Below are 12,772 nucleotides of genomic sequence, written 5' to 3' on the forward strand. Positions count from 1 at the left end.
ACCGCCCTTCTCCTTGGCATGGTTAGGGCAAGTTCCTAGCCCAGGGTGGCAGCCACGCCCCCTGGGGGTTCACTGGGGGAGCCTCAGTTTCCCCATCTGTCCAAGGTGAATCACAGGACCTGGTTGGCCGGGATACTGTGGGGGTTTTAAAGCGGGAGCAAGAGGCTGCTCGGGAGGTCACAGTGGCTGGGGGCGGGGAGGGTACTCGGTGGCCGGTGGCCCGGGCCGGGGATTCCTCCAGAAGCAGGCGGGGGCGGGGGGGGGGGGCGGCGCTGAGATCATGGGGTGGCGGGGCCGGGCAACACTGAGGCAGGCTCGCCGACCGGGGGCCCTGCTCAGAACAAGGACGATGCTTTTGCGGCCAGGTGCTGTGGCGGGAAAGGACGCCGCGGAGAGGAGGGGAAATTTCCCTTCGCGCGAGCTTCCTCTCTGGGTGCCGGCGCTCCCCGGCGGGGGCGGGCTGGGGAGCGAGCGCCTCCGGCTGTAGTTTTCCATCGGGCACCCCGACTCGGCGCCTCGCCTTGGGGCGCGGGGCAAGAGAGATTCAGTTGGAAGCCACGCCGGGGTGCGCTGCCGCCTGAGGCGGTGGCCACCCCGGCTCCACGAGGCCGAGCAAGCAAGCGCACCCCTGCCAGTGCAGATGGCGGACACACCGCAGGGGGCCACCCAACTCCAGGGGACCGCCGGGGTGCAGCTGCTTCGGAACCCAACACCAGGCTCTCTCCAAAGGCTCCCTCTTTTCCCAGCTGATGCGGGCGTCTCTGTCTTCCCAGAGAGCAGAGTTGGCTGTTATACCCGGAAAAGCCTGCCCACCCCTCCCAGGCTTTTATCTGAGCGCCTCTGGCCTTGGTCTCATCATCTTAAGCTAGAGCCCTCCCTTGTTCAAGGCCACCCCCAATTGGAAAGCTGAAGGCCTCAGATGCCAGAGACCCCCCCTCTTTGCAAAAGGTAGGAGTCCTGGGATGTCTCTGTCACCCTGGACTGTCCAGAGTTGAAATGAAACACGGTGACAGGAATCCACCATCTTGCTGCAGTAAGAACTGCTGGACCCCTTGAGTGTTCTCCTCACCACGCTCAGCAGCCAGTCCCTGCGTCCTGGGCGTCTGACTCAGGCCAGGCACCTCGCGGTCAACCTCGCTTGTCCCCATGGAGCCTTGAGACACAGCAGGTGGCAGCCCTGTTTGACAGACAAAATGACGGATGCTGAGGAGCTAGGTGGTCTGTGCCAAGGCCATGCACCAGTCAGTGACACAGCTGGGCTGTGAACCTGGATGCACACATCCACCCGTGCTCCACGCCGCCGTATTGCCCCGTCTCGTAGCACAACTCTTTGTTTCAACCGCTAGCATTTAATGTATGTGGCTTTGGAGTAATCACTGTTTATTAGCTGGATGGATGGACAGATGGAAAGATGGATGGGTGGATGGAGAGGTGGATGAGTGGATGGGTGGACAGCTGGGTGGATGGAGGGGTGGACAGGTGAGTGGATGGAGGGATGGAGGGGTGGACAGGTGGGTGGATGGAGGGATGGAGGGGTGGACAGATGAGTGGATGGAGGGATAGAGGGTGGACAGGTGAGTGGATGGAGGGGTGGACAGGTGAGTGGATGGAGGGATGGAGGGGTGGACAGGTGAGTGGATGGAGGGATGGAGGGGTGGACAGGTGAGTGGATGGAGGGGTGGAGGGGTGGACAGGTGAGTGGATGGAGGGGTGGAGGGGTGGACAGGTGAGTGGATGGAGGGATGGAGGGGTGGACAGGTGGGTGGATGGAGGGATGGAGGGGTGGACAGTTGGGTGGATGGAGGGATGGAGGGATGGAGTGTGGACAGGTGGGTGGATGGAAGGATGGATGGATGGACATCTGGGTGGATGGAGGGTGGACAGGTGGGTGGATGGAGGGATGGAGTGTGGACAGGTGGGTGGATGGAGGGATGGAGGGTGGACAGGTGGGTGGATGGAGGGATGGAGTGTGGACAGGTGGGTGGATGGAGGGGTGGAGGGGTGGACAGGTGGGTGGATGGAGGGGTGGAGGGGTGGACAGGTGGGTGGATGGAGGGATAGACCCAACTTAAGAGAGGAAAATTATCCCAATCTTCCCTCATCTGGGAAGGGCTGTTCTCCCAGAATGGGAAATTGACAATGGTGTAGAGGGTGAGGTCTTGCTCTCCCGGACAGCACTGCTGTGCTGAGCAGCACGCTCAGGCCACAGGATGCAGGGGCACTCCAGGGCCACCTGTTGCTGCCTCCTTCTAACAATGGTTATGTCACTGACGGTGTGGCCTTGCCCCAGGGGCCCAGCACAACCCCACGTCTGGGGCAGGGGGAGCAGGGGCCAGCAAGGCTGTGTCTGAGCTCTGCATGGGCTTTTCCGTTGCACGCACAGCTGACGTGGTATGGCTGCAGTCATGGGAAACAGGGCGCATTTGCTGGAGTGTGTTCCAGTGACACTGTGATGAGGGTCGTGTCACTCTTGTTTCACAGAAGAGACAGGGTAGCTTGCTCCAGGCCACACAGCTGGGAGGTACAGGGGCTGGATCCCAGCCAGGACTGCCAGCCTTGTGCAGCAGCGGGCTCGGTGGACAATGGGGTCTCACGTGCACATGTGAGGACAGCGAGGGCCTGTGTGCACGCCCATATGGAAATGCAAGAGTTGGTGACACCTGCACAAGGGCTGAAGTCTGAGGCCCAGGGCTGCCGTCCATAACTCACCAGCCCCCACGCTTGGCTGTCTCCTCTCAGCATCACCTGCCCCAAGGCTGTCCCTGCCTCCCTGTCTTCTCTCACAGAGTTCGCCTCTGGACAAGAGAGAGCTCCTCTTCCCTTTGGATCTGCAGGCTCCAGGTTCTGCCCTTTCAGGCAGACAGGACTGACACAGCAGCCCCTCCATGCCCACTGCCATCCCCGTTCTTCAACTCGTTGGCCAGAGCCAAATCCAGGCATTGCTGCTCCCAGCCCTGACCTTGGCCCGCAGAGTTTCTGCAGTGCCGCCTGTCGGCCTATCCAGTTGGAAGAGCATCTCTCCCCCAGCCGTGCCTTCACTGGGTTTGGCACCAAGTGATGGGAACGGCCCTCGTGTGAGCCTCTTGCACACCGGTGTGTAGGGGGCATGCCCAGTATGAGCTTTCTCTGAAAAGCAACAACCAGGCATTCCAAGGAGCTTCCACACAGGCACACAGCTAGTTAGAGGCAAGTCCGGGCCAGCACGCATCTCCTGGGCCTCATGCCAAGGGGTGGCTCCCACCCCAAGCAGACCCCCTCAGTCAGGATCCAGTCACCATCACAGAGATGCCTGCCTGCACAGCTTCCTGGACCCGATGGGTTCTGGCACCTTGATCAAATGTGTGGACAGAGAGACAGATACAAGGCAACTGCAAGAAGTCCACGGAAAAAGGAAGCTTGTCTTGGTGCAAAAAACACAGGGATCTTCAAAAAGTTCATGAAAATGTGCGTCATAAAAACCAGGTGCACAGATTTCCTTTTTCCTTGCTTGTCTTTTTTTTTTTTTTTTTTTTTTGCTCCAAAATAAACTCGCCTTTCAACCCCACTTTTCCAGGTACGCCCGCAGAACAGCTCCGTGCACCTGCCCAGAGAGCAGCTACTCCCAGCCCATCACCCTTTTCCTTCATGGCGTTTGTCACCACTTGTGGTTTAGGAAATCATGTCTGATTTTGCCCAGCACGCTTTACGAGCGCAGCCCAGTCCAACACAGCTGGCGTTCCGGAAGCGCAGCCAGGTGGCGGGAGATGCCAGGTGCGTGGCAGCTCGCCTCCAGCACCTGCCTCCAGAAAGTCCGATTCTCCCACCGAGCCCTGGGGGTGAGCCTGGCAGCTTTGGGGAAGACCCGCCCCGCCCCTCTCCGGGAAGGAGTAGTGAAACCAACGTACGGCAGAGCCCCCAACACTGATTTTTTTTTTTCCCCAACTTCCAGCAACAAGAAATCAAATGCTGAAGACTGGCAAAGATGTCAGTGCGGATTAGGCCCTGACAGGGGAGCTGTGCTTGTGGCAATGCCCCCTCGCGGCCATGTCTGGTAGTGACACCACCCCTCGTGCAGTCCTCCGGCAAGCCTAAGAGCCAGGCGGTCCTAAGACGGTGAGCTCCCTCTGCTGGCAGAGCTGGAGTAGTGCCCTCTGCCCAGGCTAAGACGTGCCAGCTTTTGCCTCGTGCACCAGGCCTTGGAGGTGGTGGGGCATACCCACAGGGAGGCAGTTTGGGCAACCGGGGGCAGGTGAGGACCAGCAAGGAAAATGTGGGCAGGAAGACTTCGAGTGGTGGTTCCCTTAGCCAGAGCCTGGCTCTCCTTTCTTACTCCACTGCTAAAGAGGAGCAGAGGGCCTCTGGGGGGCGGGGGTGGCAGCCTCCTCCCGTCCCCAAGTGTGGCGATGGCAGATCTCCATCACGGCTGCTGCCTGGGGAACTCAGCGAAGGGAGGCAGCATGGGGAGCGGGCAGGGCCCCAGGGCTGCGACCTCAAAGCAGGCCAGCGGTCCATGCAGCAAGGCAGAGGGGCACAAACCAGACACGACAGCTGGCCGCAGGAAGGACTTGGATTTAATGGAACGACAGGCAGAAGGGCCCAGAGGCCAGCCACACACACACACACTGCCTCCCCTGCAGCCCTCGCCCAGCCTCCTGGCCCCGCCAAAGGGATGCTCCTGACACTAGCATTTCCTTGTCTGTCCCTGCCACTCCCAGGCCAGGGAGCTTCCAGCCGACAGGGCCAGCTCCAGAACAGCCCCTTGTGTCTTATCCACCCCATGTGGGGGAGGGGGGGGCTGCTTCTGCTCACGCAAGCACACCCCCTCAGCTGTTCCCGCAGCCAGGCCGGCAGGCACCCTCCGAGGGCCTGGCCCTAGCAGTGAGACTCCAGCTCTGTGACTCTGAGAAGGGATGTCCTGGGTGTGGCAGGAGCAGGGGGTCCCGCTGGGCTCCTCTGGGGCAGGTCCTCAGCTGGGCACACAAGCTGGCGGAGTCTCTGCGAGGGGAGAACAGGTGGCTGTCACGATGCAGGGGTCAGTCTGGGCTTCTCCCCAGACCTGGACCCTCAGTGAGGCTTCCAGACGCCCACCCTGTATCTCCCTAGGCGGGCACCAGACTCGCTGGCCCCTCCTGGGCACCAGCCCCGCCCCAGCAGGAAGCTCACCATCTCACAGGGCCCCCCTTTCGGCCTGCTCCTAGCCCCCTACCTCTCGGAGGGGGCCCTTGAGGGTGCTGAGTTTGTAGAGGCCCCAGGCGGGGATGCAGACCATGGAGGACAGAGCCAGGAGCCAGCCCAGGGCGTCGCCCCACCAGGGGTACGTGTACTTCTTGTTGTAGGTCAGGGGCGTGTACTTGACCAAGGAGAAGAGGAAGGTGCCCTGAGGGTGACAGCGAAGGACACAGGGGCTGAGGGGCGGACCCCTGCACCCGCAGAGCCCCCCCACCCCACCCCACGAACTGGCCTGGGAGCCCTCACACTCCAAGCTGGATTTGTCCCCATGCTTGTCTGGGCCTCCAACTTGTACCCACCTGCGCCCCAACCTGCACACTACCCCCTGTAGGTATTTCTTTAAAAAAAAAAAAAAAAAAGATTGGTTTATTTGAAAGGCAGAGAGACGGAGACAGAGAGAGAAGTCTTCCACATACTGGTTCACTCCCCAAATGGCTACAATGGCCAGAGTTGCACCATTCAAAGCCAGGAGGTAGGAGCTTTCTCCAGGTCTCCCACGTGGATGAAGGGGCCCAAGGACTTGGGCCATCTTCCACTGCTTTCCCAGGCCATGGCAGAGAGCCGGATCGGAAGTGGAGCAGCTGAGACTCGAACTGGCGCCCATATGGGATGCTGGCACAGCAGGCGGGCTTAACCAGCTATGCCACAAGGTCACCCCCCCAACACACACAGGGCCCTGTGCCCCCAGGCACCCCAGCACCAGCCTGGCTCCCTATGAGGACGCAGTTAGGTGTTGCTGGGGGCTTTGAGGTGTTTGCATTCTGGAGCACCATTTGGGGCTGGCGGTACCTCAAGGGCAGGATCCACACCCCCCACCCCCGCCCTTCCTCCTCTGTAACCTGCACACAGCGGGGCTGGGCAGCTGCTCCCCTAGGCAGCTCCAGGCTCTGCCACTTTCCAGCTGAGGTCTCACCTGCAAAGTGAGGATCGCAGAGCACAGCTGGCTCCACGCCCAGGAGCTCCGCAGGGGCGACCTCAACCAACCACAGACTGGGAAGATTAAAGAGGAGGGGCGGGCGTTCGACCCGGTGGTTAATCCGCCAGTTGGGACACCTGCATCCCAAATTCCGGCGCCTGGGTCCAGGTATTGGCTCCGCTCCCAACTCTAGCTTCCTGCTACCACAGACCCTGGGAGGCAGCCCGTGATGGCTCAAGTGTTTGGGTCCCTGCCACCCACATGGGAGACTTCAGTTCCTGGCTCCTGGCCTGGCCTGGCCTTGGCCACTTCAGGCATTTAGGGAGTGAACCAGCAGATGAGAACAATCTTTCTCTCTCTCTCTCTCTCTCTCTCTCTATCTCTCTATCTCTCTATCTCTCTATCTCTCTATCTCTCTATCATCTTTCCCTGTCTCTGAAGAAAAAGAAAAATAATCTTTAAATTCGTAGTAAAAAAGAAAACACTTTTTCAAATGTTTCTGTACTGAGTCGTGCAGTCTCCTTCTTGCCATGTCCCTAAGCGACCGCGTAGCGTGATGTCCGCAGCATTTACAGCGTGCTGGCTGAGACGATTTAAAGTCTGCAACACTACACCGCGTCACAGAGGGACCTGAGAGACACACCTAGGGTGTGCTGGAACCAAGCTCCTGGGGACACTGAGGGGTCATCTCCACTGATCCTATGAGGATGAAATGAGTGGCTGCAGGCACGGCGCTGTGAGCCCAGCACGGAGCAAGTGCTTGGCTGCCCCGGCTGCTGTTACTGCCAGGGGACCTCAGTACTGCTCTGAGCTAGCCCCGCCCTCGGGTTTCCGTCCCGCCCACCACGTGCCATGCACACTGCGGGTGGTGCAGGTGGAAGTGCCTGCTCTGGCCCTCAATTCACCATCTGTGAGATGGAAAGGAAGACCCTATCTTGCTGGGCTTTCTAGACTCCCACAGAAGGCAGGACTGTCCCAGAGAACTTTGCTCTGCTGGGGAGAAGTCCCCTGGAGGGCTGACGGCCTCCCCATGCCGCCACCACCACCACCATCTCCTCCACCTCCCCTCGGCTCTGCCTGAGGGCTGTCTCACCGTGCACACAGCCGGGGTGAAGAAGAGCCAGCAGTACTTGATGAGGGGCCACGGCCGGTATCCAATCATGTCCTCGATGTTGTCGTAGAAGCGCCTGGCTCCTACCGCGGAGGAGAGGAGGCGGGGAGGGGGGGACACCTTTAGCACCCGAAGCACGAGCATGGAGGCCACACGGACGAGGGCGGCAGGGGCACAGAAGGCGCCGTGGTTTTCCGTCCTGCTTGCTGTGGGGACAGGAACCCTGCCTGCCATCCTCAGGCACAAACGGAGGGCAGAACTGGGTTGAGTGGCAGCAGTGGCTTCCTGACCAAGGGGGTGAGAAGGTGAACAGGCCTGGGTAGGACAGGGCCCCCCTGAAACGCACGGGCGCGGCTCTCACCACGAGGTGGGCACAGCGACCCCTGCAAGGCCCTTCTCCTGGGAGGCATTGAAAGCCAAGGCTGGGCTGGGGTCAGAATCAGGAGCCAGGAACCCAGTTCCTGTCTGAGTGGCAGGGACCTGACACCTGGCGCCCCCACTGCTGCCTCCCAGGGTCTGCCTTAGCAGGGTGCTAGGGCTGAAGGACCACCCAAGGAGTCTTGGGGTTTGGGGGGGGTGAGATTTCATCCACGGGCCCAGAGACGCAGGCGAGTGGTGGGGTTGGGACCCTGGGGGACAAGTCACTCACCGTAAACCCAAGCCACACAGAAGGACTCAAAGATCGCCACAAAGAGCAGGCACATGCCGCTGGCTGCGTAGTAGTCAAACAGCTGGAAGACGTACATGCCGCCCTGCCGGGAAGGAGGCAGCGACTTTCAGTGACTGTGTCTGGGGAGGCCCACCTCGCCCTGCCCCCACCCCCAGCCTCACACTGCGGGGACACGGGGCGTGGTTGGAGACACATAGGAAAGGAGAATTTAGCGTGTGAGCCCCAGAGCAGCAGGCAGCTGCACCACAGGTGGCTGTTTTTGCGCAATGCAGATGGCCGTGCAACCTTCCCGAGAACACTGAGCGGGTACCCAGAGCCGTCGGTGGTGTGAGGAGCGCACTCTCAGGGCTGTCTTGGGGTTCAGCCAGTGACGCGCTCTGCACCCCCTTCCTCCTCTTCAGAGATGCCATCCATGCGCCAAGAAGCTTCCGGGGGTGACCCCAATGCGCGCCTTCCCAATCACCCCTTAGCGCAAAGTACCCAGAGGAAGGCGGCCGGCTCCCCGAGGCCGGAGGAGGCGCTTGCCTACTTTCCCCTTGCTGCGCAGGGGCCCTGCGCCCCCACCCCCTGCCCCCTGCCCCTCACCTCTGTGAGCATCACCAGGCCCACCAGGAAGGAGGCAACAGACACGGCCAGGATGAGGAACTCCCTGCGGTTTTTCTTGCGGAACAGGCCGGGGTACATGTCCACCAGCGCCGTCACCAGGCTTTCTACACACACAAACTGGATGAGAGGGGAGAGAATTGGAGGGAAAGAGAGCTCCCAAAACAAGCCCTGGCCACCAGCCCTGGCTTCCTGCTCTGGCAGGCTCCCCCGTCCCCAGCGCTGCCACCTTTGCAGCTTCAGGATCTCCCCCCGGGGGCCCTGCAAGGGCTCCCACCTCTGACATTGGCCTGGGGCCCTGGGAAATCAAGGCCAACCTCAGGTGCTCTGCTCTGCCTCCCCCAGCCCACACCCAGCCACTCGGCCACTTCTCGGTACCTGGCTATCCAGTCCCAGGAGAACGACCATGAAGAAGAAGCAGCAGGCCCAGAGAGGGGAGAAGGGCAGCATCACCACCGCCCGCGGGTAGGCGATGAAAGCCAGGCCAGGCCCTGCAGCAGGGAGCAGAGGAACACAGCCAGTGCCTGGCCAGCTCCCGGCCGGCGGTGACCCTGCGCTTCCCAGAGTGAGGCGGTGGGAGAGCAGACCCTGGGGGAAACTTCACCCCAAAGTTCCCATCCTCATCCTGAAGGAGCCCCCCCCCCAACCTCTACCTGCTCCTCAGATTCCCAAGCCACCACCTGCTGTGTCCTTAGTGGCAAGAACAGAGGCTGGAGACGACATGGACAGAAGACTCTGCACGGTGAGGCGCTGTGGATCCCCAAGCCGGAGGACTCAAACTCAGGGTGAACCCAGGGGTGGCCAGCACCCAGTTCAAAACAAGAGGAAGTGGCCAGGCCTGGTGGAGCTGCAGCTCTTGTGCCCCAGCCGAGGGCGGTGACTTGGTTGTGTTTATGAGGCAGAGGGGTTCAAAGACAAGACGTCCCTGGGCACATCTGGCTGGGGCCTGCGGCCAACTGCTCTGCACCTGTCCCCCTCCAAGGAGTGAACTGGCGTGCGTCTCGGAACACAGCAGACACACACCCCGCCAAGCGCATGGTTGTTCCTCTCGGCCAACTCAAGTGGCAGCAACAACTTGCCGAGCCAGAGCCTGGCTGGGTCCCCAGGAAATTTCCTCCGAAAAATAAAGAGCATCCCTGTGGCCCTGGAGACTCCTAGACTTCTTCAGGCCCAGGGTGGGGTGAGGGTGGGGAGGCTGGGACTAGAATTAGTACCCGTATCTGCACCACGGGACAAGCAAAAACCATTCGTGCTGCGTTTGGCAGTTGCCAGGTGCTTAATAAAGCAGAAATGAGGCAAGTGTTGGGCACAGCAGTCGAGACGCCGCCTGGGACGCCCACGTCCTGTATCAGAGTGCCTGGCTGTGAGCGCTGGCTCTGCTTTCTGATTCCAGGTTCCTGCTAATGTGCACCCTGAGAGGAAGCAGGTGGTGACCTGGGTCCTCACCACCTGTACGGAAGATCCAGCTCCCGGCTTCAGCCTGGGCCAGCCCTAGCTGTTGGGGAGTGAACCATTTGAAGGAAGATCCTTGCTGTTTGTCTGTCGGTCTCTGTCTCCCCACCTCCCTCCCCCTGTCTCTCTCTGCTTTCAAATAAACAAATAAATTTTTAAATGAAGATATTATCCTTTCTAATTAAAAAAAAAAGTTGCTCAGTCCTTGGCATTGTGGGTAATAGGTGTGGATGCATAGATAAAAAATGATCTTGCTACAGTAAAAGTGTGTGGTCCACAAGAATGGGGGACAGTAGGGGTCATCTGACAGCTCAACCATATGGGGAACCAGTCTCTGAACTGATTTAAAAGCAACAACATTGAGGCTGGCGCTCTGCAATGCCAGCTTCCTACAGGGGCACCAGTTCGAGTCCCAGCTGTTCCACTTCCCATCCAGCTCCCTGCTAATGCATCTGGGAAAGCAGCAGAAGATGGCCCAATTCTTTGGGTCCCTGCACCCATGTGGGAGACTGGGATGAAGCTCCTGGCTTCAGCCTGACCCAGGTCCAGCCACTGGGGTCATTTGGGGAGTGAACCATCTAATGGAAGATGTCTCTCTTTCCCCTTCTGCCTCTAGCTGTCTTTCAGTAATTCTGCCTTTCAAATAAATAAGATAAATTTTTAAAATAAATAAAGAAAAATAAAAGCAACATCGCTGCCTGGTAGGAAGGCAGTCACTAAGGGAGGGGGATCTCTACTTGCCCCTGACACTGATCTCCAAGATACACTTTAAAGTGAACAAAATAAGGCAGGGGCAGATTACATAAAGTAACAACAAAGTAGCTAGTATGGGGGCCAGCACTGTGGCACCACAGGTTAAGTCACTGTCATCCCATATAGGAGCAAGTTTGAGTCTCGGCTACTCCACTTCTAATCCAGCTCCCTGCTAATGCACCTGGGAAAGCAGCAGAGGATGGCCCAAGTGCTTGGGCCCCTGCCACCCATGTGGGAGACCCTGAGGAAGCTCCTGGCTCCTGGCTTTTGCCTGGCCCAGCCCCGGCCATTGCAGCCATCTGGAAAGTGAACCAGAAGATGGAAGACCTCTCTGTCTCTCCCTCTCTCCCTCTCTCTGTAATTCTGATCCATAAATAAATAAAATAAATATTTTTTAAAAGTAGCTAGTATGTTATCATTGGATTTTAAGAAGGAGGTAAGAGTGATATGTGTGAATGTATGAATGTGTATGGGTGTATGTAAGCCTAAACTATTTCCAGAAGAGTAAACATGAAGTTGACAACACTGGTTGCCTCCAGAGTAAGGAACTAGAGGCCAGCGATGGGAGATAGCTGTTCACTAGTACCCAGGTCCTCCTTGAAGCTGTTTAAACCCTCCAGCAGCGGGCACCTGGTACACACTTAAAACACCTCTTGGGATACCCACCTCCCATATCCAAGTGTCTGGGTTTGAGCCCCAGCTCCACTCCCTCTTCCAGCTTCCTGCTAATGCACACTCTGGGAGATAGCAGGTGATGACCTGCGGGCTTGGATCACTGCCACCCACATGGGAAACCTGGGCTGAGTTCCCAGCTCGCTTCCCAGGGAGGCATTTGGGGAGTAAACCAGCAGATGGGAGTGTGTGTGTGTGTGTCTCTCTCTCCCCCTCCCTCCCTCCCTCCCTCCCTCTCAAGTCAATAAACCCTTCCCCAATTCTAACCAGCAGGTGTTCACTGCAAAGTGACCACAGCTCACCTAGAGTGCAGGTGCCAATGGCCACGCCCCCAGATCCTGACTGCCAAATGCTCAGAGCAGGCTCAGGCCCCGCTGCCCTGCCCCGCTACTCACCTGACTCGGCCACCTCGGAAATGGGCACCCCCTGTTCCTGGGACATGAAGCCCAGGATGGAGAAGATGGCAAAGCCGGCCACGAAGCTGGTGCCGCTGTTGAGGAGGCAGAGGGCCAGGCAGTCTCTGTGGGGCGGGGCAGGGGAGGGTGCAGTCAGGAGGCTGCCATACCCATCAGGGCCCCAAGAACCCTGGGGACGACGGAGGGGCAGTCCCTGGCAGAATCCAGAGGCCTGTTCCAGGCGCAGACTGCTCCACCAGCCTGGACCCCCGCGGGCTCAGCTGTGAAATGCAGCGAGGTGGTCCCATAAGGCGCAAAGGGAGTGAAGCACTCATCTCAATATCACACGCGGCCTCCCCTCCCTGCCACGTTGCGGCCACACAGCTGCCCTGTGTGACATGTTTGCAGGCTGGAGGAGGGGATACAGACATAGATCCCTGCAAACGAGAGGGAATTCTGAGGCCCTAAATTCCAGCGTGAAACGTATGATCGGATTTTTTTTTTTCAGCCATAGTGCTGAAATTGACTTAAATTCCCTGAGCATGAACCAGGTAGGCAGGAGGAGACAACAGGAGAGGACATGCAGTGAGGGAATAGCAGATAGGAGGCTTCTGAGGGGGCTTCCACGATAGGTTAAAACCCCGACTGCAGCGCCCCCTGCAGGGCTTCAGGTCTCAGTTCCATTCCTGACTCCAGCTTCCCGCGAATGCAGACCCTGGGAGGAAGTGCCCATGGCTCAAGTAGTTGGGTTTCTGCCACCCATGTGAGAGATCTGGATGGAGTGCCCAGATCCTGGCTTCAGCCCAGCTCGGCCCAGACAGCTGCAGGCATGGAGTGAACCAGCAGATGGGGGTGCTGTGTGTGTGTGTGTGTGTGTGTGTATCTTCCTACCTCTCAAATAAATAAATACAAATTTTAAAACGTGCTTGTGGGGCATGGAATTAAAAGATACACTCACTGAAGTGGAAGAAGTTTTTCATAGGATACATTTT

The 12,772-nt window shown here is 58.8% G+C and overlaps 1 protein-coding gene across 5 annotated transcripts in view; it reads right to left on the reverse strand.

The window, feature by feature from the left end:
* Positions 1-4,528: 4,528 nt before the first annotated feature.
* The window catches only part of SLC6A13 (solute carrier family 6 member 13), a 36,667-nt gene continuing 28,423 nt past the window's right edge, over positions 4,529-12,772 (reverse strand). For 3 of the 5 annotated variants that reach the window (XM_002712785.6, XM_051850102.3, XM_051850101.3), the window contains 7 exons: positions 11,781-11,905; positions 8,887-8,999; positions 8,491-8,628; positions 7,885-7,987; positions 7,218-7,318; positions 5,186-5,356; positions 4,529-4,974 (listed from right to left, as the gene is read on the reverse strand). In XM_002712785.6, the coding sequence (XP_002712831.1) occupies positions 4,852-4,974; positions 5,186-5,356; positions 7,218-7,318; positions 7,885-7,987; positions 8,491-8,628; positions 8,887-8,999; positions 11,781-11,905 (874 nt within the window). In that variant the 3' untranslated portion in view covers positions 4,529-4,851. The remainder of the gene's footprint in view (positions 4,975-5,185; positions 5,357-7,217; positions 7,319-7,884; positions 7,988-8,490; positions 8,629-8,886; positions 9,000-11,780; positions 11,906-12,772) is intronic. The other 2 variants (XR_016213431.1, XR_016213432.1) reach the window with 1 other exon arrangement.

Source organism: Oryctolagus cuniculus, chromosome 9 (genome assembly GCF_051225735.1).
Source record: "Oryctolagus cuniculus isolate XC-2025 breed Fujian yellow rabbit chromosome 9, ASM5122573v1, whole genome shotgun sequence".
In the NCBI taxonomy this organism is placed as follows: Eukaryota; Metazoa; Chordata; class Mammalia; order Lagomorpha; family Leporidae; genus Oryctolagus; species Oryctolagus cuniculus.